Source organism: Xiphophorus couchianus, chromosome 11, assembly GCF_001444195.1.
Source record: "Xiphophorus couchianus chromosome 11, X_couchianus-1.0, whole genome shotgun sequence".
Taxonomy (NCBI): Eukaryota; Metazoa; Chordata; class Actinopteri; order Cyprinodontiformes; family Poeciliidae; genus Xiphophorus; species Xiphophorus couchianus.
This window is the reverse complement of record NC_040238.1, coordinates 20,167,739-20,195,161: the sequence shown is the minus strand read 5'-3', so window position 1 is coordinate 20,195,161 and position 27,423 is coordinate 20,167,739. Positions and strand designations below refer to the sequence as shown.

Here is a 27,423-nt window from a genome sequence, read left to right as displayed (position 1 = left end):
CTTGCGGGAGAAAATAGGGAGGGGATCGAACCGAACGGGGAGGGAAGGACTAAGAAGAAGGAATGTAATAAGATCTCATCATATGATTTCTGGGGTTTTTTTCTCCTTTTTTTGTTTTAAAGCTAAACTCTGATTACATCGTTGCAATTTGGGGATGTTAGTAACTTTTTCCAGAACCTCTCAGCTCTCTGTTTCTCAAGCTCTTTTTTTTTCTTTCAGCAACCAACAGCATATTTTCCCTCGCCTCTTTTTTTCCTCCCTTCTTCTCCTTTCAGCGTGACGTGTGAGTGGAGTTCCTGCCCTTGTCTCTGGCAGTAAAGCTTTGAGTGCAGGAGAGAAGGAACTCGTGCAGTGACGGTCACTGACTCTGACCTGCCACCGGCGAGATGGACTGGAGGTGTGAACACGTAGGAGCCGAGAGCTTTCTGGCCTGAGTGTGTGTTCTTTGTCCTCTCAGGAGGGGGGAGGAATCCGGACTACGAGGAGGGAGGAAGCCGAGAAGACCAGGAGAAAGTGGACAGGTTGTTGGGCTGTGTCGCTTGTGGGCAAAGGTGAATGAGAAGGAGCAGCTGAGGAGTCTGTTTGAGAGAGGAGGAGGAGGAGGAGCGCTCCGCTGAGGGGAAACCACCGCTGTATTCCCCCCCAGCGCTAACAGGACAGGATGAGGTATCAAGGCAGGGTAAGATCTACCTTATGATGCTCTCTGTTGTGTTTGCAGCACTCACCGCTGCATACAGGTTTGGATTCAACTGTTTTTAGAGTGTTTGGCTCTCACACACTAAAGATCTGAACCACCACGGAGACAGCACAAAGGGAAAAGCAAAGCGGACCAATGACTCACTCTGGGACTCCTCTTTCCACCCTTTTGATTTGTGTACATGTTGAGGTTTTTGTTCAGGCATTAACTCAAACCAAAGCTGGATAAACGCGGGATTTCTCCACCAGTTTCAGCCTCCAGCACATTAGTGTTAGAGAGAACCAGCTGTGGTAGAAGACCAGGACGCAGTGGAGGGGCAAGCCTTATAAGGAATGCAATTTCTATGTAGTCGGCCTTGCAGAGCTCAGTCATGGAGCCTGGAGCCAAGTTCTCTTCCTAAGCCTCATTGCTAGCTGTTACTCCAGCTGCACCTACGAACTTACAAATTCCACCAAAGCCATCTGCTAGTCAGAGTCAGATCCTGCACAGAGCACGCGAGCATTGCCTTCCAAAGTATGCCATCTCTGCATGCCTCGGCCAGTTCTCTGACAATAAAACCAGTAGGGATTAAAGTGTTTTCTGTTTGCATCTCCACCTCCGCGGTTCAGGTCTCTATTGTACCTTAGCCAGAGACATAAAGATAATCTTCACTTCTTTTCATAGTCCATTTCAGTGTCTTTTCTTTTGTCAGATGTTCCTGAGGATCAATCCTGAAAGTTTCATGAGTAACAAAGGCATGTAGTTCATGCAGTGTATTAGTTTGCTCTGGTATATAAAAAAAAATAAAACATCTGCTGCTGAGCCCAATCCTGACTGATGGTGACCCATTCCTACTAGAACACTGAAAGTGTTTTAGTTTGTCTGTTCACTTTTTGAGGATTGACAGCACATTCTGGGTATGATTAAGGTCTGGGGACATTAACTGGGCTCTGCAGGACTTGATGACATGCCTAGGAGGCAATGCACCCATTTTATTCAATTGTTTCAAATCAGGGATGCATCTTGAATTCGCACGATCGTGGCTCTTTATTGCAAAAACACAAAATCTTGCTGAGTATTTTTGGTCTAGTTTCTAGTGCAAATATCTTAGGACACATAAGACTAAACTACAACATGGGGAAGATGTCTCTCTATAAGTTAAATGATCTGCCATTGTAACAAGTACTTTTTCATCAATACTAAGGAATTATTGCCTTAAAACAAGCTCCTACTGTATATCTTACTGAAAAGTTACTTATAAGTTAGTTTTGCCGATTTTCAAGTGTACTAAGATATTTGACTAGAAACCAGACCAAAAATACTTGGTAAGATTTTGTGTTGTTGCAGTGTTGAAGACTAGAGTGGAATGTCCCTGATCTAATAAGTTAGAAATGTCAATGTTTTGATCCCTGAGCCACTCACTTATAACTTTTTCCATGGTGCGCTGCGCTCCGTCATGCTGGGAATGGTATTACTCATCGTGAAACCTTTCCTGCATCATTGGGTGAAGTTGCTCTTAGAGGATGTTTTGTTACCATTCTTTATTCAAGGCAAAGTAAGTCCACCAACTTCCTTAGACAAGAGGCAACTGTTGAATGCTCTCAGGATGCTTCTCTGTTGGGAGACTCATGGGAAGATTCAACCTTCCTTCGATGAACAACCCTTTTTCCAGATGTCCTAAACTTTTCTTCTCTGGAGAAAATGCCTCCACTTGAGTCTTCTGCAGTCCAGTTTCATAATGTTGATGTTTTGCTTGGCCAGAACTGGGTTCTGTGAATGCCTCACTTGTATTTGCCTGATGATATTTTTAACAAGTTCTGCACTGTAAGTAATGAGAATAACGGAGCGAAGTCAACTTTCTCCTTAAGTTGACTTGAGAACGATTGTTGAAAAGATGCTAACAGGTCATTTTGTGGTTAGGGCTAAAATTAGAATTTGTGATTAAGTTAATTCCCAATAAATGTAATTAACTTTGCAGTTAACTCCATTTCACCTGATCCATTTCACCTGATCACACTGCACAACCTAAATTACTACCATAAAAACTTTTTGTCTTGTTAAAAGTAAGATTTCCGTCAGTCTCTCAACGTTTGGCCATGACTGTAGCTTTGGATAAAGGCCTCTTATTGCTGGAAGTTGTTTGGGTCCAGTGATGCAATTCCTGGAACTGAGACAAAAAGTAAACTCATGACTTGAAATTAATAGGGCCTTCAAGGGAGTGTTTTGCTGTGTTTTGGAGTTGAATTAAAGCAACGGGGATTTAGCTCCTGCAGCCTGTAGCATTACGCAGAACTGTCAGACGTTTTGTACACTGTATACATGCTGTCTGCCAAGTACGTACTACAGAGGACTGCAGATGTCATGAGTCATCCCTCATTCCTTTATGATGTATTTTGTAAAGAGCATTTAGAGGTATAAATACTTGGAGCAACGTGACTTTAGACCAGAGGTGCCCAAAGTGGGTCATCAAGGGACTTGCATGTTTTAGTTCTGTCCCTAGTTTAAGTCTCCCGGATCCAATGACGGCTCATTAGAGGCCTAAGAAGAACATTGACAAGCTGAAAAGGTTGTTGGTACCAGCAGGGAGAGAACCAAAACATGCAGGATGCCGGCCCTCCAGGGCCGACTTTAACCCTGCTTTAGACTTTCTGAGGTTCTTTTTTCTTTCAACTTTGGCTGTTTTTATTTTTTTCATTTATTTTATGTTCACTTCAGTACGTATATTGTTTGCTTCTTAAGCTACCTATCTCTGACCCGCAATGCTAGTGTGAACTTCGCATGCAGCCATAATTGACTTGAATTTATTAGTTGTAGACTTTTAATTTTCTTTAGTTTTGAGTCAACAGTATTCATGTAAGTTTAGATTTATACACACGCACACGCCGACACACACACATTAACATTTGGATATATTCCAAGAAATTAAATTGATTGACTTTCTTTGAGTTGCCATTTCTGATGCTTACTGTAAGCCCGCGTTTTCTGTTTCTCAGTTTTTTCATGTGTTTGCGGTCATTGTTCTGATCTAACATCAAACTACGTCCAAGTTTAAGCCATGCAGTGATTGATTAGAAGTGAAGTTGAAGAATTTGGACGTATTCTTCATTCATTTTTTTAATCCACTTTTGCACCAGTTCCACCTGCAGTGAAATGGAGCCTCAGAATGATGCTACCACCTCCATGTGAGACGCTTCAGTCTACTCAGACATGGATATTACATTTAATTTCCATTTGAGATCTATAAAGTATTTTTTAATTTTGAATTTAGTTGTAGATTATGCTTCTTTTTTGGAGGATATATAGAGCTTTGTTAACTATGAATATGTTCACAGATGTTCCTGCATCTTCCAGTTTCTTGAGTCTTTGTGTTCCCTGGGTTGTTCCTCAACATTATCACCTTTTACTTTACATCTAAGGGTGATCGTTTGTATCAAAGGATTACAATTTTTGTCTCTCCAGGATAAAATATTCTAAACTCAAGGGGTAAACCTGTGTTTTTTTTCTACAAATTGGATCTTGTAGCTTTTAATGTGTGTCACTCCCCTGCAGCCTATCAGTGTAGGAATTTGGGATTATTTGCATAAACACGAACGTCACATCCTCACATGGGTATCACTGGAAACTCGACTGTGGTATTTGTGGAATAAAAACATGGTGTGTCTGTGAGTCTGTGATCTCAGAATTCCTTACATGCATCCTTTGGAAAAATTCTGACAGTGAACTGAATTTACTATCTGTAGGAAGGCCACCTGCAAGTGGTGGAACAATACTCCTGAGGAGAAACCTAGAGGAGGGGCAGTGGTGGAAGTGTTTGCTGACTTTCCTCTGCTCTTGGCTCTCTTCCACTGTTGTCCTCGTGTGTTTTTTTTTGTATGGACTTTCCTGCACCAAGGGTCCGGAGATAATGACCTCTTAGCAGCATTAATAGGCCAAATGAGACCCCTGAGAGACTCTTGCACACATTAAAAACAGAAGTCCTGTGGACGTCTGCCCCCTTTGTTCCACTTTTTGCTTGTTTTTTTTTTTTTCCTTTGTGAATGTGGAACAGAAGAACTTCTCTCATGACCAAGCCTTTTGGTACTAAACACAGTGTGCTCTTAGCTTGCTTGGGGTGTGGTGGAACAATTTCACCCTAAATTACGTCTCTGGGTTACTATCACCGGTAAGTATCAACCGATGTGAATGCCTCTTTGTATTTGTGCTTGCATGTAAGGGCTAGTGTGTTCATGGTCTTACAAAAAGGCCAAACTGAGAATATCTCTGCGATGTTCTCAGTGCAGTACATATCAACTGCACCATGGTGCAGTTGATATGTACACATATTGTCATAGTTGTGCTGATTAAATCCTGTCTGTGGACGCAGCAGTGTGTCTGCTGTACATACATCGTAATCTCAACTTCACAACAGAAGATTTTATCCTCTGCGTTTGTCATTAGGATTTTTCTAACGGCTCCACTGTTTAACATTGGGAAGGAGAGGTGGGACTTTTACTAATCTGTAAGCAAAAAGTTGTTAAAGTTCCACTAATCTAAGATTATATAGCTGCTGTGCCCCTGTATGATTGGATTTCTAAGTTTAAAAGCGTCATTCGGCATGTATTCTTATTCTGAGCACCAGATGTTGGTGTGGTCACGGTTGAAAAAATGTTGTTGCATGAGTCAGATTAAACTTGTGCTTCTGTGCCCTCTGCTGGTAAAATACAAAACTACACTCTTGCTTTATCCAACCCACGAATAATGACCATGTTTGTGCAGGAGGTGGATGAGGGACGAGTGCGCCTGATGATGGAGAGCGCCCTCACAGCCCGGGACAGGGTCGGAGTGCAGGACTTTGTCCTGCTGGAAAACTACAACAGCGAGGCCACCTTCATAGAGAACCTGCGGAGACGCTTCAGGGAAAACCTCATCTATGTACCTACTACCACTTCTCTTCAAATGCTTTAAAATAAAAAAGGAAGCACAAAAGGCACTTTGTGCTGTTTATTTGACTATAATTTCTCCTCCCTCGATATTTTCCCCTCAGACGTATATCGGCTCGGTGCTGGTGTCAGTGAACCCATACAAGGAGCTGGAGATTTACTCCAAGCAGCAGATGGAGCGTTACCGAGGTGTCAGCTTCTATGAAATATCTCCTCACATGTGAGTCACTGCGTGTTCCTCATTCATTATTGAATGTTTTTTCTTGAGAATATTAGAAACTGAAAACTGCTCTCATAGCTGATTATTTCTGTCCCTCCGACTCTTGAAAAATCAAATGTAGTCATTTCTTTTTACACATTGTGGTATTTCTAAGTAATAATAATAATAATAACAATAATAATAATAATGTAGTTATAAAAGATTAGGGATGAACAATATTCAGGAAAAACTTTTCCCACTTTTCTATCATTACTCTGTCCCCAAGATCAATACCTGTTGTTGGCATAAGAGATAGAGAGAAGCTATGTTACTGATCAAATATAATATGGACATGCAGAGTTTGAATGCATTACACTTGCAATTCATTAAATATTATACTGTACTTTTACTACTGGGGATTTCACTGTAGATTGTTTCCCCTCATTACTGATCCAAGTTTTTAACAACAGGCAACTGTGTGATGCCAAACCTCAGTGTAATATCTCACTAAAATAGACTAATTCTAGAAAAATAACACGTTGCACTCAACTGATATTTCATGGTATCATTGATTTCAAACGTCTTAACTCTGACAGATAGAATTTCAGCTGCTCTCTGCAGAATCTCCCCCAGCTTAGGTGGAGATTTCTGAGCCTTGTGGTTCGATCACAGCCCACATGGCACATACAGAAGGAAAACTGAAGCTGTCTCTCTTTTAAAATGATTGTCAATATTAGAAAACAATCATATTTGGTAGATCAAAAAGCACCGTAGGAGAAAAATCCTGCTGTTTAATACAAATAACTAAGACACATTTAATCTAAATTCCTGTCATGTTTAGTTAAATTTTTTTGGACATGTCTATATCCTGTTGGATTGCATCGGATAGCCTATCTGTAAAAGATTTTTGACGAATGTTAACTTATTTATCTTGTGTTTTCACAAGCCTTGTGGTGAAATCTAATTCCCTATAATGTAAAAAAAAATATTTTCATGTCTCAAATTGACCATTGGAAAAAACAAAAAACTCCTGTTTTGAGTTATTATTTATATCTCATTTTGTCACTAAAGCTTCTTTTGTGATATTTTGTATTTTCCATAAGCTATGCTATATCAGACAACACGTACCGGGCCATGCGAACAGAGAGGAGGGATCAGTGTATCCTCATATCAGGTGAGAGTGGGGCAGGTAAGACAGAGGCCTCCAAGAAGATCCTCCTCTACTTCGCCGTCACCTGCCCCACTAATGATCACATGCTGACCCTCGGTGACCGTCTGCTGCAGTCCAACCCTGTCCTGGAGGTCATTTGGTGTTATACACTTCTTTTAAATACTTTATGTCGATCAAGTTATTTTAAGTTGTGTTTAGTGCAGACGCTTCAAATCCATTGTGTCGTTTTTTCTTTGTGCAGGCTTTTGGTAATGCCAAAACACTGAGAAATGACAACTCCAGCCGCTTTGGGAAATACATGGATATCCAGTTTGACTTCAAAGTAAATTATGTTTTTGTTTTTCTAGAATGGCAATTCATCTGGAATGGTTTTAAACCCTAAATTAAAAACTAACTATTTCTTTCCGGTCTCATTGCTTTGTGGGATTATTTTTCTAGGGTGCAACAATGGGTGGTCATATTCTGAATTACCTGCTGGAGAAATCCCGGGTGGTGCACCAGAACCACGGGGAAAGAAATTTCCACATCTTCTATGAGCTCCTCGATGGAGGAGACAATGACCTGCTCAACACGCTGAACCTAGAGAGGAACCCTCACAGCTACCGCTACCTGGTTAAAGTACTTCAGCTCACCGAACTACCTGTTGTCCAACAGAGGATTGTGCAGCTTCGTTGTCATTTGGGTTTTCAAATTGCTCTCTTTAGGGAAGCTGTCCAAGAGTGAGCTCCATAAGTGACAAGAACAACTGGAGAGTTGTGAGGAAGGCCCTGGACGTGATTGGCTTCACCGCAGAGGAAGTGCAGGTAACAAATACGGACCTGATTATTTGTTTACTTGCGTTGCCTGGTCCAATATCAATGCAACAATTAAAAAGTTTTTTAATTCAATTCAGTTTATTTACATGGTGGCAATTTAGGACAAACATAATCTCAGTCCAGTTTACAAGACAAATAAATTCAGTTCAGTTCAAATTCAAGTCACTGCAGAAGAGTCTAGTCATATAATGGGATACAGCTCCGGGCAAATACAGTTCAGTTCAATTCAATTTATAATACCGTACAAGTTCAGATGATTATTTATTAAAAAGTTTTCCATCTAAGGAAGCCCAGCCAGTTTGCATGGAGTTGTTGACTTTGCAGAAATGCAGCAATCCCTCATTCTGAGCAAGCATGTGGCAACAGTGGAGAGGAACAACTTGCTTTTAACAGGAAGAAATCTCCAGCATAACCAGATTGGGTCTGAGCATCTGAACAATGACTGCTTTCTATGCAAAAGAAAAACAAGAAGAGGCATTTCTATGGGATAAATAAAAAGGACACAATGGTAGCAAAAGTTAAAAACAATGCATACGGTTATTTTATTAGTGTTGGATTCTAACTAAAGAGCCACAGGACAACTTGATTAAATTGAAAAAAAAACAGATTCAATATATTCAATATTTATAATTCTATGAGCCTTTCAAACCAAACTGGTTGTTTTCAGTGTCTTGCTCAGCTGTTTGTCCCATCTGTTTGCCTCAGAAACTGCTGAACATCATCGCCAGTGTTCTCCATCTGGGCAACACTCTCTTCGGGGAAGGAGAGGAAGGAGAAACTTATATCACCACTGAGACCCAGCTATCAAATGCTGCAAAGGTCAGAGCAGTCTCTATGGTATTTCTACATGCTGAAATATGCCAAAAAACACAAAACAACAACAACAACAAAAACAACACAGCTGAGAGCACATGTGCTGTTGTTGTCTTGCAGCTGCTGGGTGTCGATGGCTCCGCCCTGAAGGAGGCCCTCACTCACAAGAAACTCACAGCCAAAGGAGAGGAGGTTGTTGTCCTCTCAAGCATGATCCTCTTGCTGTGACTTGTTTACTGTGTACTGATTGTCGTGTGTTTGTGGATTAATTACAGATGATCAGCCCACTAAATTTTGAACAGGCAGTCTCGGCCCGTGACGCTTTGGCGAAGGCCGTGTACGGCCGGACCTTTAATTGGTTGGTGGAGAAGATCAACCAGTCACTCACTCTGAAGGTGCAGGAACAGTTGCAGAAACTTGGTCGTTGTGCTGCAGAGTTGCTCGCGTGTTTTAACACTGATGTGTGCTTTGCAGGCAGAAATCCACCACAGCAGCAAAGACGCCTCGATCATTGGGCTTCTTGATATCTACGGATTTGAGGTCCTGCAGCACAACAGGTGCAACTAACCCTTTCTTGCATGAATTATGATCCTTTATGTCAGGATTTTTTTTCCAAAGTGTTTTTGATTTTCTTAAAGCATAAAAAATGTAGTAAAAAAAGAAAGATTTCTAGGATTTTTTTTTCTAGGTGATCAATTGTAATTTTCTCCAAATACAAAGTTGTTATTTGGAAAATATGTCAGCAGTATTTTGTTAGGTGTTACTTGATGTCACAATGTTTTTTTTTACCTGAGTCGTCTACAGTAGAAGGAGGGACTGGGCTGGTCGGCATCTTTTTCGCCTGTCCACCATATTGGATTTAACAAAAAAACAGTTTCTTGCACTTGCAGTGGATGGCCAGTAGTTGATAGCGTATTGTAAGATGTATTAGTGTCCACTTCAGTGGTCTGTGTGCATTTTCCCTTACAAAAAAATCCCATGAAAATCACATGTGATCAGATGTGATTCCCATGTTCCACATGTGATTTTACCACGAAACGATCCAAAATCACACGAATACATGTGATTCACACCTTTCACATGTAAAAATTTGTGTGAACCACATGTGATCACATTTTTATGTTACAATTGTAACATAAAAATCCACAAGAAACCAGCTTTTAGATAGCTGTCCACTGCAGTGACCGCTATGAAAGGGCTAATCTTCATTCCTCCACTTTGTGTTGGATGCTTTTTAAAAGCCTTTTGTAAACAAATGTCTTTTTCACATGTCATTTGTGAAACAGACACAAATGTCTGTTTCACTCTTCTAAGGGACGAGTTAGTTAATTCTAACTCTTCTGTTAGTTTTGAGCAGTTCTGCATCAACTACTGCAATGAGAAGCTGCAGCAGCTCTTCATAGAGCTCACCCTCAGATCCGAGCAGGAGGAGTATGAGACGGAAGGAATTGCCGTGAGTCTATTTTTATTTTTATTTTTTCCCACTTGGTCGTCAAAACAAACAACTTTGTCACGTTTGTTCATAGTTGTGTGCACATAGCAACATAACATTGGTCTCCTTAAAATACAGTGGGAGACGGTGCAGTACTTCGACAACAAGATCATTTGTGACCTGATAGAGGAGAAGCACAAAGGCATCATCTCCATTCTGGTTTGTATGAGCTGCATATGGTCTCTTCTTTCCACTGGCTGGCTCTAAAGGGACTCTCTTTCAGGACGAGGAGTGCCTGAGACCGGGAGAGACTGGTGATATTTCCTTTTTGGAGAAGCTGGAGGACACAGTTGGCGGCCATCCACATTTTATTACGTATGAACCATCGAAAACATAAGTACACAATATTTGGTTAAATGTCCCTTAGCAAATTACTGCTCAACCACACATAATAAACAAACTTATAGCAGCATTTTTGGCTGGATAGTATACCACTTTTCTTGTGAGAAATTACAATGGCTGATTTCATGGCATGGACCCTGCCTTTAAATACAGGACATCTTGAAAAAGGTAGAGTATTAGACTTTGAAACCCTGTCCTGAAGCTAGTTTTGTTTTCCGTTTGAGGTCATTGTTCAAAATCCAAACTCTGTCGAGGTTTCACTCAACATGACCCACATTGACCCCCTCAGATATAGAATGTTTTACTTAATCAGACTAAATGACTCCCGTTTCAGTTCAAGATTGCCAAAATTGTTTCCACTTCCTAAGTGCCAGAGTAGTTGCAATGAGTTAGATCCGAAAGAGTGGCTAGTTATTCTGTCTTGATAACGCTTAATGTCTTTCAGGCACAAGTTGGCGAATGGAAAAACTCGCAGGGTAATGAGCAGGGAGGAGTTCAGGCTGCTGCACTACGCAGGAGAGGTCAACTATAATGTCAACGGTAAAATAGATCAAGTCTTTAAAGAAGAGTTGATTATTTAATAATAAACAGTGTTTCTTTTTTTTTTCAGGTTTCCTGGATAAGAACAACGACTTGCTGAACAGGAATCTAAAAGAGGTGATGGGAACGTAAAAACGAACACAAGAGGGCTTTGCAGCACCTTTCTGAAATGATAGAGTGTTATTCATTGTTTCTGTGAAGAGGAAGGGGAGGGCGTGTCATCCTGCGTTGTTGACTTGTGGTTTTGTGGTTTGGTTTTTGTCTAGGTCATGTGCCAGTCAGAAAACCAGATACTAAGTCACTGCTTCCGCAGGGAGGAAGTGATCGACCAAAAGCGTCCAGAGATGGTGAGAATGATTTTCTCACAGCCTTCCAACTCTTATTTTAACTTTTAGGCCGTTTTATGTCAAACAGCACAGACGTCTTCTGTTCTCTGTGTTGCATGCAAACAAACAAACCTCCAACATTTTGCCACAGTTTGTTGGTTTTGTCTTTCTTCTTTTAGGCTGCTTCCCAGTTTAAAAACAGCTTGATGAAGCTAATGGAGATCCTCATGTCTAAAGAGCCGTCCTACGTTCGCTGTATCAAACCTAATGATGCCAAGCAACCAGGTACATTAAGATTCCTCCTGAAAATCACTTGGAAATTACTAGTTTCAAATTAAATAACATTTGAAGCACATCATATCTTAAAAATAACAACAAAAGAAACGAGATATGGTGGAAATAGGTTGTAGATAATTGTAGGGTGCCACATTTATTTTGACCCCTGGTCAAGAGGAGTAAAATGTAACCTCACAACAACAGAAAAATCCAACCTTTAATTTGTTAAGTAATTTAACCATGCCACATCAAACAACCCTTGTTTTAATTCATGCTTTACTTTTTAAAATTGGTGAGAGAATCCAGGAACTTTTAATTCATAATCATTGACGTATGCAACACAGAAGCCAATTTCTTTAAGCCCATAACCACAAGACTGGGCAAGAACCCATATTTATCTTGCTAGCAATAATCATGAGGATGATGCTGGAGGGGGTAAAAAAAATCTCCAAAGTTAACAAACATCAAATGGCATCTACATGACGACTGGTTGTGTGGGAGTGATGCCAGAATAAAACACATTTTCTTTCCAATATCACAAAAGTGAACATTTGGACAATGCTATGCTCTACTGTGAAATTAACTGGAACTGTGTTTGTTTGGTAAGATTGATTTTTTTTGTCAACAAGCACTTCATTTAGCTTTGGGATGAAGACAGGTTGTTGTGAGATGTTTGAGCAGAATAATCACATGAAACATAAACGTTCTTCCATGGTCATTTCATGCTCCAGACCTAAATCTTATAGAAACCCAAACTGCATAAATCTACTTAGGCTAAATGTAGACTTTTCCGCATTTTCCAGTTTGAGATTTTACTGCAATAAACGATAAATGCATTTCAAAACTTTTGACACATCCTTTACCAGGCTTGTTGATAAATTTAGCAACACTATAAATGATCATCTCACTTGTGTCATCAGAACTATAGAGACACAAAACCCTGAACCAAGTCCAGTTAAAATCTTAGTTGAGAGACATTATGCTTGTTTTTTTACCAGCTGGTTGTTTCCTGAGGCCTTAAAAAACACAGAGATCCAAAACAAGGACTCCCCTTTCAGCCAGAGCTTTTACTGGCATGGTAACTTCCCATACAAAAGTACATTTGGACACAAATCTGACACAGTGTAGTGTAAGTTGCCATGTAAGCACATGTTTTCTTATATTTAAGTCATCTAAATAAGTTCTGATTGCTGAAAGGAAACTTCTCTTTTCTGAACACATGAATGAAGCTGGACCTGAATCTTACGAGACACATCACACATAAGACATCCAAATAAATGTGCTCAGTCAGAAAAAGAGTGATCACGAGTTTTTACAGTACAGTGTATGTCTTCTTTAATAAAGAAAGATCGCTTTCTTGAACGTTTGCAGAAGCGGTGAATCTAAAAACCAGATTTCTTTTCACTGAAAAGAAAAAAGATTAGGTCATGTTTAATTTGAAGAATTAGTGTAAATCATTATGTTCCGGTTCCTCATTAACTGTAATGATAATGTGCTTTAAATGACATAGATGTAATATGAAAACGCTGTCCGCCTGCAGGACGTTTTGATGAAGTTCTGGTGAGACACCAGGTGAAATACTTGGGTCTGATGGAGAACCTGAGAGTCCGGCGCGCTGGCTTCGCCTATCGCCGGCGCTTTGAGGCGTTCTTGCAGAGGTGACCCACACTTCCTCTCCATCTCTTTTTGAGTCTGCTCATTCTTTCCAACTGATAAATTTGAAAGGAAATTTAATTGCAACTTAGGTACAAGCCCCTGTGTCCTGAGACGTGGCCCAACTGGAACGGAAAACTGGCTGATGGGGTTTCTGCTTTGGTGAACCACCTGGGCTACAAACCAGAAGAGTACAAACTGGGCAGGTAAACAGAGGACAAAGTGGCAAGAGTTTTTGAAAACAGATCTAAAAGGCAATGTTCATTACCACACGTTTAATCTGTAGTTAATCAGATCATTTTAAATTCTGCCTACAATGCCAGAAATTGAATAGAATGGTGTTAAACCACAATGTGGTCCAGAAACATTTATCAACATCTAATTCATTATAAAGTCAATGAATCCTTTCAATAAGTGCAGGAAATATAGATTTAGCCATTTCAGATGTGACACAGATGTAAATGTGAGTCAAGGTTGAAAGTGTAGTTAATTTCCATGGAGCAGAGTATCACTCTTCTGTTTGGTGTCTTTTTTTTCTGTAGGTCAAAGATCTTCATCCGTTTCCCAAAAACTCTCTTCGCCACAGAAGATGCCCTAGAGGCAAAAAAGCCAGAGATCGGTAAGAGATTACAAATATCTTACTTTAACATGACACGCATAAAACTTTGTAAGGTGCAGTTTGATTAGAGGACAGAAAGGTCACAGTTGTAAAAACTTTGCCTCTCACTTTCACAATAAATACATCCAACACTAGAGCCTCACTAATTTGAGTTTGGTGATTTATGTCTAATCATATTTTTTTTATATAGCTTTGACCTGCTGATGCTTATTTTAGGCAATTCCGATTTCTCTTTAAGATCTGCACTCTTTTTATTTGGTATGGGCTCAAATTCCGGCAATTTGTGCCCATAGATCTAAACATAAAACACCTCACTGATACTAAAAATGAATAATTTTGAATCCTCCTGCCTAAGTAACAGCATCCACACCAAATAGTGTCCTCTGATTACACTGGCAGGTTCATGGTTTGAAAACAGTGCAGACTTGTGAGTTTCCATCCAGCCAATCACCAGTCAGGACATTGCAAACTGAGTCCTCTGTCCATATTTGTTTCATTCACAATAAACTGGCCTCATTAAGCAACGTGATGAACATTAAGGTGAACTCCATAGTGAATCAGGAACTCAGGACTATCTTCATAAATTTCATATCCAAAATGTGTTTGTTTTTTTTCTGTTTTGTTTTTCTCCAGCTGTGACGCTGCAGAAGTCTTGGAGAGGCTACAGGGAAAGAGCCAATTATCAGCGCATCAGACATGCAGGTCCCTACAAACGTCCTCCCTGGGCTTAACAGCTTCTTAGTGTTGTGTCTTTCAGCTGGAAACTACATTTAACTTTACTCCTCTGAGGATGTAAGCTGAGTTTTTGATTTAATACGTTATCTTCAGCAAAGACTAATATGTGCATGTATCTGTTTGCATAGTTATCGTGATCCAGTCTGGGTGGCGAGGGATGAAAGGACGCAGGAGGGCTAAAAAGCGCCGGGAGGCAGCTCAGTTGATACGCAGGTGAAGGACTAATGCGTTGGTTTGGATTATTTTTGCAGATTTCCTTTTTCTGTCCACACAAGTTTCTAAAAAAAAATAAATTCCTTTTAGGTTCATAAAGGGCTTCATCAACCGTCATGAGGAGTACTGTGATGACAATGATTACTTCCTGGATCATGTACGCTGCTCCTTCCTGAAACATGTGAGGAAAAATCTCCCCAGGAACGTTTTGGACAAGAGCTGGCCAACACCTCCTGCTTTGCTTGTTGAGGTAAAAGCAATACCAACAATATGTCCTTCAGCTGGCTAAAGCCACTACACCCACATAAAACACAACACTCTCCTCATACTGTTGTATTCCTGGCAGGCCTCTGAGCATCTCCAAGGGCTTCACATGCGGAACATGGTCATCAAGTACTGCAGGAGAGTTCAACCCGAATGGAAGAAGCAGGTACGTGTTACAGCAAATCCAACAATTTGCTGTATTGTTGTATAATGATTAAAGATGATACTCTTTAGTCATCTGCTTAAGATGATTAAAGAGTATAAATAGATTCATTTTTTATTTGAATTACTGCTTGGAGAATCACTGCGGGAGAATCCAACTTTTCATTTGAGTTCATTTGTTCACTGGGAGGTAAAATCAGATTTTTACTAAATTACCTGCCACCTCCAATAATTCCTACAAAATAGCATTTTTGTAACTTATACTTTACTCTTTTAAATGGGCCAGAAAGTCTTGAAACTTGTAGCGAGCAATCCATTACAAGTTTCATATGAATATATGGTACAAGAAAGAGGATGATCTCTGTTAGCCACTGTTAAAAATGGGGAACACAAGCAAAAATGCAATTCAGTTTGGGTTGCTGTATGTCATAAGAACACAACTACTTGACTAAAGGTGCATACACTTACTCATATACAGCTCTGGAAAAAAATTAAGAGACCTCTTAAAATGACCAGTTTCTCTGATTTCACTCTTTACAGGTAAATCTTTGAGTAAAATCAACATTATTCTTTTATTCTATGAACCACTGACGACATGTCTGTGAAATTCCAAGCAAAAATGTAGTTTTTATTTACAGAAAATGAGAAATGGTCAAAATAATGAAAAAGACACAGTGCTTTCAGACCTCAAATAATGCAAGGAAAACAATTCATATTCATTTAGAAACAGCAATACTAATGTTTTAACTCAGAAATCAATATTTGGTAGAATAACCAGGAGGTTCTCAATGGGGTTCAGTGTCGTAACTTTTTTCAGAGCTGTGTAGCCCAACTAATAATTAAAAAGTTAAATAATGACAGAACTGTGTCAAACAAGACTGAAGGAGGACACGAGTTTATCTTGTTGCCACAAACATTAGATAGATTGGTACTTGCAGTTAAAAATCATCTCCAAAGCTCACTGTTAGAAAACTGCAGCAGAGTGTCGGCTTGGGATAATCAAGACTCAACTATCATCAGCCAATATCCAAATGTCATTCTGTTGTTTCAGAGGCATGCCAGCAAGAAAAAAACATTTTCTGTCATACAATATAAGTTATCACTAGGATAACAGTGTGCTTTGGTTAGCTGGGTCTAACAAACAGTCTGATATTTATAATGACACTGGAGGATTTGTGATGTGGGTCTGCTGCTCTCCCAATGGCCCAGAGAGCAGGAGATTTCAAATAAGTCTCTATAAAACTGAAAAACTGGATATTTATTCAAAACATGGCAAATAAATACAGAAATGGGTCAGCTGACATAATAACAACCTCCTTCTGTGACCATCCTTTTTTTTATAAGATCCCTGTAGGGTGAGTTGAAGAGAGGAGAGTGTAAAAGGGGATTTGGATATTTTGCACATCTTTACCAGGAATGTCAGTGACTGTCCTCACCCTTTCAGTGTAAATTAACCTCAGAGTATTTCACTTTGCTTGACTTCTGTGTTTCCTTCAGATGATGCAAAAGGTTGTAGCCAGTGAGATCTTCAAGGATCAGAAGGGCAGCTATCCTCAAAGTGTTGGGAGGCTGTTTCTGGATACCAGGCTTGGTAAACCTTCACATATCCCACATTTAACTCCGTGTCATGAACAGAGATGACATCGACTGTTTCCATTGCTTTACAGAGCGAGAGCAAATCAGCCTAAAAGTCCTCCAGACTCTCGGGAGTGAAAAAGTGCAGGTGGGATTAAACATAATGAAGAACGATAAACAAACGCTCCCTGGCAGTAACATGTGTTCCTTGTTTTTCTCAGTATGGAGTCTCCGTCATAAAGTACGACAGGAGGGGCTTCAAGCCTCGCCTCCGTCAGTTGCTCCTCACCAACTCCTTCGCAGTGTTGGTGGACCGGACCAAGATCAAGCAGAGGTTGGACTACGCCGCTCTGAGAGGTGAAAACCAACTGCAGAGGTTGAAGATGTGAAAAAACTTTCACATCTTGGTTTGTTTCTGAATTTCTGAAACTATCCCAGCATGGTTGATAAGGTGGTATGAAAAGAGACCTATTATCCTACCTTGTACAGGTTAGCATAGGTCTACTGGCTATGCAAAACATGTTCATTACATTTTTTACACAAAATCATTTGCAGGTAGTGAGATCTTAGAAGAAGAACGAACTTGCTTTAGGACCTCTTGTCACTCAACATTTACTCTTGCATGTGAAAACGGCTGCAAACTAATGTGTAATTATAAAACACCACTGGCATTTGACAAATTATAATGTTTAATACTTGCTTCACAGTTGGTGACTGTATGATGTAAAGCACTTTTAACTGCCTTGTTGCTGAAATGTGCTACACAATTAAACTGGAATTGATTTGAATTGAACCGTACATCTTCGAAAAGCATTAGTAAAGCGTCCTGCGCAACCAAGACCAACATTTGGTTTCTGAATGGTAAGGAAACAACAACCAGCTAACCAAACATCCTGGAGCTCAGCTTCCATTACTTTGTAACGGTGCAGTGACCATTAATTATGACTTGACAACTGGGAGGTTTTTGCTTATTTTACAAACAAAAAATATGAACTTATAGCCTCCAAATTTTTTCAGCTTTTTTTAGAAGACTGTTTTTAGAATCAGTTCAGACCCAAATGGAAACATAAAACGTGCAAAATATGAATTTTGCAACCTACGTCACCTTTAGAGTTAAAGGAATCAAAAATTTAGTTTTACAGTCAATTGAGTTTAATATGGGTTTTCTTTCTAATCAGGCATCTTTGTGAGCTCTCTCTGTGACGGGATGGTTGTTCTGCGCATGCCGTGCGAGGATAACAAACAGAAGGTACTGCAGGATGTGCTGCTTATCTGTGTGAACCAAAAATGCAGCTAGTTTAATCCCAGCTGTGCCTCCCTCAGGGCGACGCTGTGCTGCACTGCAGCCATGTGATCGAACTGGTGACCAAACTGGCCATGATGGCCAGCAAGACCAACTACGTCAACGTCAGCCCTGGCAGGTCAGAACTTTTTTTACTGCTCTGGTCTTCTGGAGTGATGAATTTTGCAAACTGAACTCACAATCTCGTTCTGTCCTGGTTGTGCAACATGGGGTGTGGATCGCAGCATTCGGTTTACCGTGTCCAGAACCAAGGAGGGAATAATAGATTTCCTCAGGGGTTCAGAGTTGAAGGTGGCCAAAGGCAAAAGAGGACATCTGCTGGTGGTGAGTCAGCGGCTGTTCTCCGGTCATGCAGAGAGGCTGCGTGGGAGGGAGTCTCTGTTTTTGTATGAAAGAAAAAAAAAAAACTTCCATCCAGCTGACTGTGTTGAAACTGTGTTTTCCTCTTCAGACCGCTCCTCAGAGCAGCGCCACATGAAGATCCTTTAATCAGCAGGACGATAGTCAGGATGGATGATGCTGAAGTCGGCATCAGATTTGAAGCTTCGTATTTGGCATCTAAGGGCTCTTTCACTGCTTTCAGATAATCTGCACTGTTTTAAATCAGCTCTAGCTCAACATCAAAGTGCTGCTGCAGCACTGTTTACTTATCATGCCATGAACACGTGGATCTCGGTAAATTAGAAGATGATAAAAAAAAAAAGTTGATTCAACCCTTCAGTTCAACAAGTAAATCTAAGAAATTTTCAAGACTGACCACAAACAACAATGCACTCTTATTGCTTAGGTTAATTTGAATGATTTTTGCTTTTATGAAAACATAAGGTTCGGTTTCTCAGAAAATTGGATTATTAATAACAAAAGGGATTTTTAATACAGAAATGCTACAGCCCGCGCAGTCATGGGGATGACTGCTGACTTGGGAGAGGTCCAGCAAGCCATGATTAAAAAACCCCCAGGTTCAGCCACAAAATGTCATTTATAAAGAATCTTGACATTTGCAAAGGACCGTGTCCACGTATTAGAAGGTTAAATGTAGGTGGGAAAAGTGACATGGAAAAAGGCTTAATTGAGAAGATTGTGGGACAAAACTCAGGCAAGAGTTTTGAATTTTAAAACGTGTAAACAGAGATTTGAGTGATTCAAGAACCACTAAACGGAAATATCCAGGACATAAACTAAACGTGTCCAATTACTGATGTTGATTCGCTCCTTTCCCAGAGACATTAGAAATGCCTTTCATGGATGAAAAATAAATAAATATTGAACAGATTGCAACAGTTTGCCATTTGTGAAACATTTTTTTCTGTTTTTGATATTTAGACAACCTTAGGTGAAAGGTGGACTAAATTTCAAAGTGTTCAGAAATACTATTTATAAAAAAATCCGAACACAAATTGTCTTAAAGAGTCTGAATCGGAGCAGAATCATTTAGTACAGACTAAACTTCTCTAAATGACGGTTTTCAAGAAGAACTCCATACAAGAGGGTCTAAATGCCAACAGAACAAGGTTCCACAAATAATTGTAAGCAAGTGTAGAACAATTTGACAAGTGTTTCAGAATTGAGAAGGTTTGAACACAAAGAATAAATGTTTCACAAATCACAAATTGTGTTTCTGATAACCTGGAATTAGTCTAGAATAATCAAGTCTGAACTAAAAAAGATGCAGTTTCAAGCACAAAAACAGTGGTGGTTGCAAAGGACCCAAACGCAGAAAAAACACAGAGGCAGAAGTGAAGCAAAAAGAAAACTAGCAAAAAGCAATGAAGACCAGTGAGTTCATGTGCTGAGGGAACAGTGGAGAAAGACACGGGGTGTAAGCGTGGTAGTCAAAGAGAAAGGAACGGCTGTGGAAGAGAACAAACAGGCAGACTGAGGGAAGAAGAAGAATGACACAAAATGAGACTAAATTGAGACCCAAATAAAGTACAAACCCAGGGGGAAAGACCAGACCGAAATCCAGGAGAAATAAATCCAAATGCACAAAGAACACAAGAATTTACAAAGAAACTAAACACAATATGGCAAACTGATAGTAACAATGATAACTACATATGGCAAGACCTTTTTCTAACAGTAATAAACCCAGAGGTAATTAGAGATGAACACAAAGAAAACCAAAATTAGTCATGGGGTTGTACGAGATTTTCACGATGAGTAAAAATATCACGTTGTCACAATATTAAAAGTAAAATGTGTGATATTATATAATTGCTTTTATGTGAAAATACGGAAGCAACAATTATTTGTACTGTTGCTAAATTAACATAAAATGTTGTTTTTTCTTATTTTAATAATGTTATGTGCACCATTTATTTAATGTTATTTTGATTTTAATACTAAAAAATATATGATAAACACTGTTGACTTGTAACAGAAATGCTTCTTATAGCACTTGCGCTAAAATAGTTTCTCTTATCTTATTAAAAGTGATGCATTGCATCCACACTGCTGTTTCTTTTTTATAGTTTTCACAATATATAGCATTTATCGATGTTTTTTTCAAAACCAGAATTACTTTCAAGCAGCCAAATTTGCCTTTCTTGTAATCAAGAAAGATGTGTGGGAAGGGAGGGTCAACACTACAAAATGCTAAATAAAACTCTGATAATTTTCTCTCAATAAAGCACTTCAAAATGCTGGAGCATCTCTTTAAAAATCAATATCTTGGTACCGGTAACTTGCCAATGCTTTGTTGCATCAATAAATAATTTAAATACAAGTGTCTCAAATCAGAACCTTATGTGTAATAATTGAACCGAGTTTTGACCATTTTAATTGTTTTTAGATCTTGAACTTGAGCTGAGCAACTTTCGTCTAGATTTTTTTAAAGTAGTGAAATGACCCTTTACTCAAATGTCAGATCAGACGCTATAACCAAGACTGAAGGACTCTGACTCCAAACCTTTCATAGCTGTTGGTTTGGAGCTGCCTGAAAGTATGAAACATGTCTTATGTTATACATTGACTTACAGCAACTACTATTAACTATTTAAGTGTTAGAAACATGAAGTCTTCACTGTTTTTCTCAGTTCATTTATTGAAACTCTTCAGCAACACTGTTCAGTACAAAATACGTTCTGTAAAACTCTATTTCTCTACTCATGAAATGTTCAAATAAACCACTTTAAAAATAAATAGCACATTAATAAATATTATAATAATAATAAATAGCAAATACTTCTTTGGAAAGTCCTGAAGACTGAGGCGGCGGAAAAACAGGATGTTGGGACGTCTGTTGGAGACATGTGTCTAACATCCAATTAGAGGACAGATAGAAACTTTGGGAAATACCCCCAAAAAGCCCTGGGATATTCAGAAGTACATCATTGAAAAAAAAGTAATCCAATGTTCAGATTAACGTTATACAGCTGTTAATCCCATAGCTGTGGGCTGATGGTTCAGTTTTTGTCCTAAGTCTTCTGTCTAAGCAGTCTTTTGTGTCACAAGTGTGTCTTGGAGGCCAGCAGAAGAAAGTCCCTTGCTAGTTTGGTGAGGTAAAGGTTTAAGTCCCTGAGAATGATGTAGCCCTCCACTGTGCATTCCCACACGGTTCTGGAGCTCCTCTGTCGGTTCTGGAGCGTTGCAGCAGGCGTCGGTCTGACCCAGGAACTCCTTACAACTCTCATCTAGAGGAAGAAAGCAAAACAAAGTTTATCAGACCAGCTGCAGTGTCACTTCCTTTAAAACTCACGTGGACTTTAACAGAGAGCAAGACCAAACAAGAAAAAGAAAGAAACAAAAATACATGGGCGTATGTCAGTAGGAGTTGTGGGTACCTGACTGCTGACTTGGCTCATCAGGTCCCGTAAATCCAGCTGAATGTGTTTGATGCTCTGAAGCAAACTGGCTGCCGTCCTTTGTGTGTTCTGCTCCTTCTCCAGCTGCTTCCTTTTCCTCTCCAGCATGCTCCAGTAGGACTGGATGTCCCTGAACGCGCCGTCTAGACGGTCCCAGTCCTGATCAAGCAACAGGAGACAAATATAGGTCCATTACATAACAAGAGCATTGCACAAACCCGCCTGTACATGCTTGCAGCTCTGAAAGGGGAATTCCTCTCAAATTTTCTTAAACTTTATGGCCTGCAAGGCGAGGCTTTCGGGTGATGTCACCAGACTTTTTTTTTTTTTTTTTAAGAATTCTAGGGGGAAAAAACTCAACGGAATTAGAAATTCTCAGAAATGTTCGCAAATTACAGAGTGACAGCCGTCACACATCAATGCATCACTGTAAATTTTTGTCCTCCATGAATTTGTTCTTTGGCTCTTACCGACAGCTGAAGCCAGTTGCTGAAGTCGGTGGAAAGCAAAGGCAGATCTCTCAAGCGGTGGCTTCGGTCCTCGAAATGTACGTTTCCCATCTGCTGCTCCTTCTGTGAAAATAAAAGTTTTTTTGTCAGGTATAAAACAAAACAAAAAAAAAAACGAGCTGAGATGGGCAGTTCTAGGCTGTTGACTAGAACCTGTTGACTGGGTCAGAACTGGTTGCTATGGGGGCTGCACAGTGGCACAGTTGGTAGCACTGTTGCCTTGCAGCAAGTAGGTCCTGGGTTCAATTCCCCGCCTGGGGTCTTTCTGCATGGAGTTTGCATGTTCTGCCTGTGCATGGTGGGTTCTCTCCGGGTACTCCGGCTTCCTCCCACAGTCCAAAAACATGACTGTTAGGTAAATCAGTCTCTCTCTAAATTCTCCCTGTCGCCAGGGACAGGTCGCCAGTCTGTCGCAGTTGCCCTGCGACCTGTCCAGGGTGACCACGCCTCTCTCCCAGAACGTTAGCTGGAGATAGGCACCAGCACCCCTGGTGACCCCACTAGGAACAAGGGTGTAAAGAAAATGGATGGATGGATAGTTGCTATGGCTCCTGAACTGACTAAATAATACAAAATTAATTTCTTATGATTGTATGCACTGGCACAGAAACTATAACTAATTGATCCCTTGGATCAATTTTGACTTTCACAATATAAAAGATGAATGTAAAATTAAGGTGTTGCACTTTTAGATGCAGTCGTATTGCAATAGGATCATAGTTTTCATCTGCTAGATCTCTTATTATATTTAGCAATAAAATATTGTCCTGCTTTTTTTTCTTTGTTTCATTGTTTTGTTCTGACCCCACCCTGCCCCCCCGGCAAATTAGCTCCAGATTTAATTAACTTACATATTTCTTCAGAAGGTTCTGAACCCTGGTTCGCGTGGATCTTGTGAGACGAAATGAGTTCTTGTATTTATTTTTCTGGACAAATGGCGATGAAGGAGCAGATTCCACGCAGCTCATTATGCACCAAAGAAGGAAGAAAGCGCACCAACTGGGCATCTGGAACAGACACAGGGGATTCATGTGTTGCAAGCTAAAATCACGTTTGAGAGATTACATTTTCTTAAAAAGATTATCAAAGTTGGACAACACTGATCCAGATCATGCAGCTGGATTTGAGCCACCGCTGCCAAATATAGAAAATAAAACAGATGTTACTTTGCACATTTACGGGAGTTTTCAAATATTTCTGAAAGAAATTCCACACCACAACTTTAGTCTTTCCCCAGACATCTGCTTACCAAGTATACACTTCATTTCTTATGCAATTCAATACCACTGTTTCTGGCGGAGTTGCACAAACACATAAAACAGAAGTGTCCCAATTCCTCTAAACACTTTCAATGTGGAAGGAAGTATTTAGGCCTTCTTTTAGCGCTGCAAGGCAGCCTGCAGGCAGCAGACCCCACTAAGGAAGGATGTTGCAGGCAAAAAAGATGAAGTCAGATTGCAAAACGTAACGTTCCTATTTCTGTCCTGCAGTTCTGCTGAACTTTGCTGTTGAGAAGGAAAAAGCCAATATTCCCATTTATGCTAGTCTTTTTATGTAATTGCATCATGTGTTGAGGCTAAATGACTCAGTGTATCTGTCACACAATGCATGATGAAGCCTCCCATTTCTCTGCTGTGTATCAGTAATTGATTAATAGTTTATAGTTGATAAGAGTATAGTTCATTGAAGATCAAGTAAACAAACAGCAATCAGTGGCTTACATAGACAATAAATATACAGGTGTAATATCTGGGTCAGACACTCAGGGCCTCTAATATAAACAAGCAAAACATTTCCATTAAATTGTTAATACACAGATATGTGTATTAACAATACACATATAATAACAATTAACTATATATATATATATATATATATATATATATATATATATATATATATATATATATATATATATATATATATATATATATAGTATGCCCTGCGACAGACTGGCGACCTGTCCAGGGTGTACCCCGCCTCTCGCCCGGAACGTAGCTGGAGATGGGCACCAGCAACCCTCCCGACCCCATTAGGGACAAGGGTGAACAGAAAATGGATGGATGGATGGATGGATGGATATATAGTAGTTGTTGAATTTGGCTTACCTTCAGGGTGATGTGATGTGCAGCTTTGGCGAGTTTACTAAATCAAACTTACCACAGCTGCTGTTTATATTCATTTGTATACTTTCAGTTTCTGTCTTCTACCCCTCTCCTCCCACTCTTTCTCTCTCTCTCTCGCTCGTCTTGCTCTGTTTCTCTCTCTCTCTCTTTCTCACCATCTTTCTGTCTTGAAAAGTTTCACCTTCTTGTGGTCAGTGAAGTGTTTCTTAACGAAACACATGAACGAGAGCAAGAGCAGGAAAACACCTCATTGCCGTGACACAAACTTGCCAGATTTTTTTTTTTTATTATTTGACTAGAGAAACATTGAGATTTACAGCATTGTGTACCCCAGCAGTGAGATTAAACCAAGGAATTATTATTTTGTGTAAAACTTAAAATCCTAAATTCTGAAACTACTACTTTTTTTTTTTTTTTTTTGTCAAGTTCAGCCTTCAAGCCTGAGCATTGAGTCAGCCTTGACTGCATCTTGGGGAAATCTTTCAGGAGTCTCATGATTCTAGTACTCAATTACTCAGTTTCAATGTATCTCACAAGGGAAATAAATACTCTAGAAAAGACCCTGTCATTATGATTATTTGGTCACTTCATTACTGGAAACAGTAAATATTTTCCAACAGCTGGAAAAAAAAGGATTGATGAGAGAAAGAAATATGGCTTCCTGTTATTATTATTATTATTATTATTATTATTATTATTATTATTACTGCCTGAACCTAACTTCTCCTTTTTAGGTCAAGTAGAATTACCAAACCTATTTCTATTTTCTAAATAAAAATAATGAGAGAAAGAATAGGTCATTTTTATTAATGGATGTCTTCAAAGTAAGAAATTTACATTCAGAATGATTTCTATCTCTTTAGGTGAAATATGGGTCATAGCTGCAAGGAAACATATAGAATTGGAAATTTTTAAATCTTTTTTTGCACTTCAACTTGACTGCCGGGTCAAATTTACCCGAACAGTATCTATGTAAAAAGTAGACCCAGGGGGTGGTACAGATGTGTAAAATGAATACATTTTCAATTTATATGTAGAGTGAACCTATTAAGACAAATAGAAAAAGTTTCATGCAAAAAAAATCCAACTATTTTTTAAAAAAATGTAAACTTTAAAACGGGTCAATTTGACCCAGAACATAACAGGAGGGTGAAACAAAAGGGGAAAAGAGCTGATGATGATATCATGACTTTATAAACCTCTGTGAGATTATCATGGCACATCCGTCACCTGTGGATGTATTTCAGGAACATACCTAGAACACACTGCTTTCATTTGTCAATTAAATTTTCTAATACCACTCTCTCTCTGTGTGTGTGTGTGTGTGTGTGTGTTTGAGTCTTTTCAGGTTGAAATGGTTTGTCAACTTTACTTGTGTATGACTAAAAACAAATGTGAATATTGTCAAAATTAAAACACAGCCATAGCTCTCCCAAAAATAGCTACAATCATACAATTGTGAATAAAATTTAAAAAGTTGTAAAATAATAATAATTCTCCCTGTTGTCATTTGACTGAAATTTATGTTTTTTCATTTCTTCATTTACACTGACGTATTTGTAAATACCAGTTTTCCAGAGAAAGCTGAAATTAGATCTCTCCTTCCTCACTATATAAGCCCAGAGGCGTGACGCAGCTATTTTCATTAAATTGAGTTTGAAAAGTCTTCATAAAATCTCACCATAAGAATTTCCATTTAATGGATATTCTGACGTGTGTAGAAAAAATAGCAACTTTCCTCAAAAAATCTGCTTATTTCATTTTTTAAACATGAAAGAAAAGAAAATCTGACACACTTCTCCGTCACGATAAGTAGCATCACGAGAAGGTTTCAACATCATTTTCAGCATGACACATCAGGAATTCACCTAAGCTAAGCACTCTTCTCTGAAGACTTTCTTGATGCTGGCCAGTGTTGATTTTCAGGCTGTTCAAATTATGCGAAATCCCAAGTTTAGTTGTTGACAGAAGTTTATGTGGTTTTTTTGTTTTTTGTAGGAACCTAAATTTCCTTGAATCTATATGAGATTTTTTCTAAACACTACATTCTAAAAACTACTTTAGTTAAATTGGCTAATTGCCATCTTCCATAATCCAAGAGCACACATTTTCAGTCTGAAAGCAGGATTTCATGTCTTTTGTTCTCAAAACTTTTAATACTTTTGCTTAGATTTTTATTTTGGAAGCTGGACTTCATGTCTTTCTTCTCAAAACTTGTAATGCTTGTACTCAAAACTTCTCCTCGCACTCAGATAGTCTCTGTTTGAACTCTGCTCGCTTATGAAACATTTTCTGCTCTTTTCTGGAACAAAATGCACTATTGCCTAGCAACCTCTCAGCCAATAGAATGAAAGTGTTGTACAGGGTGCGTTTGTTTCCTTCAAGCGGGTGTGCCTGTGTGACTACTATCGATTGTAGCAACCTGCGCCACCCACTGGATTCAGGGAGAAACAACGGCCTCAGCTTTCTACTCCATGTTACACTAAACATCCGCTAGCCGTGTGCTACTTATTGCTAACAGCCTTCTGATATTAGGCAGGAGTTTGTTCACCCAACCAAATCCCAACCACCCAAGAGTCCGAGCAGAAAAATTCCCCTATAGTGTTTTGGATGTGACAGCTAAAGGGTTAAACACCATAATTTAATGATGCTACCGTTTCTTTTTAAAGCTAGCTCACTTCTATCCCGGCAGCATTTGGATTAATAATCCAGCTGTTTCTGTGATCATTAAAACCAAGTCTTCATGAGGGGAAGTCCCGTTTTTTTCTTTTAAAAAAAAAATAGAAGAAAAAAGAGAGTATAACCCCTTATGTCTATTTAAAGTAAAGCATTGCTCAGCTTTACAGTGACAGTTTGAGAGAGTGAGTCAGTAGACTTTCAGTGACTTATTTA

At 39.3% G+C, this 27,423-nt stretch overlaps 2 protein-coding genes across 5 annotated transcripts; one reads left to right on the top strand and one right to left on the bottom strand.

The window, feature by feature from the left end:
* Positions 1-39: 39 nt before the first annotated feature.
* myo1ca (myosin Ic, paralog a) lies at positions 40-20,390 on the top strand. 3 transcript variants are annotated; one of them, XM_028031799.1, is made up of 32 exons: positions 45-679; positions 5,432-5,587; positions 5,700-5,815; positions 6,898-7,096; positions 7,207-7,287; positions 7,404-7,583; positions 7,670-7,768; positions 8,486-8,599; positions 8,714-8,785; positions 8,869-8,988; positions 9,068-9,150; positions 9,941-10,046; positions 10,164-10,244; positions 10,309-10,400; positions 10,873-10,967; positions 11,038-11,084; positions 11,234-11,314; positions 11,473-11,578; positions 13,110-13,227; positions 13,315-13,428; positions 13,765-13,841; positions 14,475-14,543; positions 14,705-14,789; positions 14,880-15,039; positions 15,136-15,219; positions 16,713-16,806; positions 16,883-16,938; positions 17,012-17,147; positions 17,969-18,039; positions 18,114-18,211; positions 18,318-18,417; positions 18,545-20,390. In XM_028031799.1, exons 1-32 carry the CDS (start codon positions 662-664, stop codon positions 18,569-18,571), a joined length of 3,135 nt encoding a protein of 1,044 aa, XP_027887600.1. In that variant the 5' UTR covers positions 45-661; the 3' UTR covers positions 18,572-20,390. The 3 variants fall into 3 exon arrangements, with proteins under 3 accessions (XP_027887602.1, XP_027887600.1, XP_027887601.1); XM_028031800.1 differs by lacking the exon at positions 45-679 and adding an exon at positions 4,727-4,838; XM_028031801.1 differs by lacking the exons at positions 16,713-16,806; positions 16,883-16,938; positions 17,012-17,147; ... (2 more) ...; positions 18,318-18,417; positions 18,545-20,390 and adding an exon at positions 16,560-16,589 and having other exon boundaries at positions 40-679.
* Positions 20,391-20,560: 170 nt separating this feature from the next.
* Positions 20,561-25,192, bottom strand: LOC114153333 (uncharacterized). Of its 2 annotated transcripts, XM_028031804.1 has the most exons (5): positions 24,514-25,192; positions 23,257-23,412; positions 22,367-22,468; positions 21,876-22,055; positions 20,561-21,725 (listed from the first exon to the last, which is right to left on the bottom strand). In XM_028031804.1, the coding sequence occupies exons 2-5, from the start codon at positions 23,410-23,412 to the stop codon at positions 21,540-21,542; spliced, it is 624 nt and encodes a 207-aa protein (XP_027887605.1). In that variant the 5' UTR covers positions 24,514-25,192; the 3' UTR covers positions 20,561-21,539. The 2 variants fall into 2 exon arrangements, with proteins under 2 accessions (XP_027887605.1, XP_027887604.1); XM_028031803.1 differs by lacking the exon at positions 24,514-25,192 and having other exon boundaries at positions 23,257-24,221.
* Positions 25,193-27,423: the final 2,231 nt, after the last annotated feature.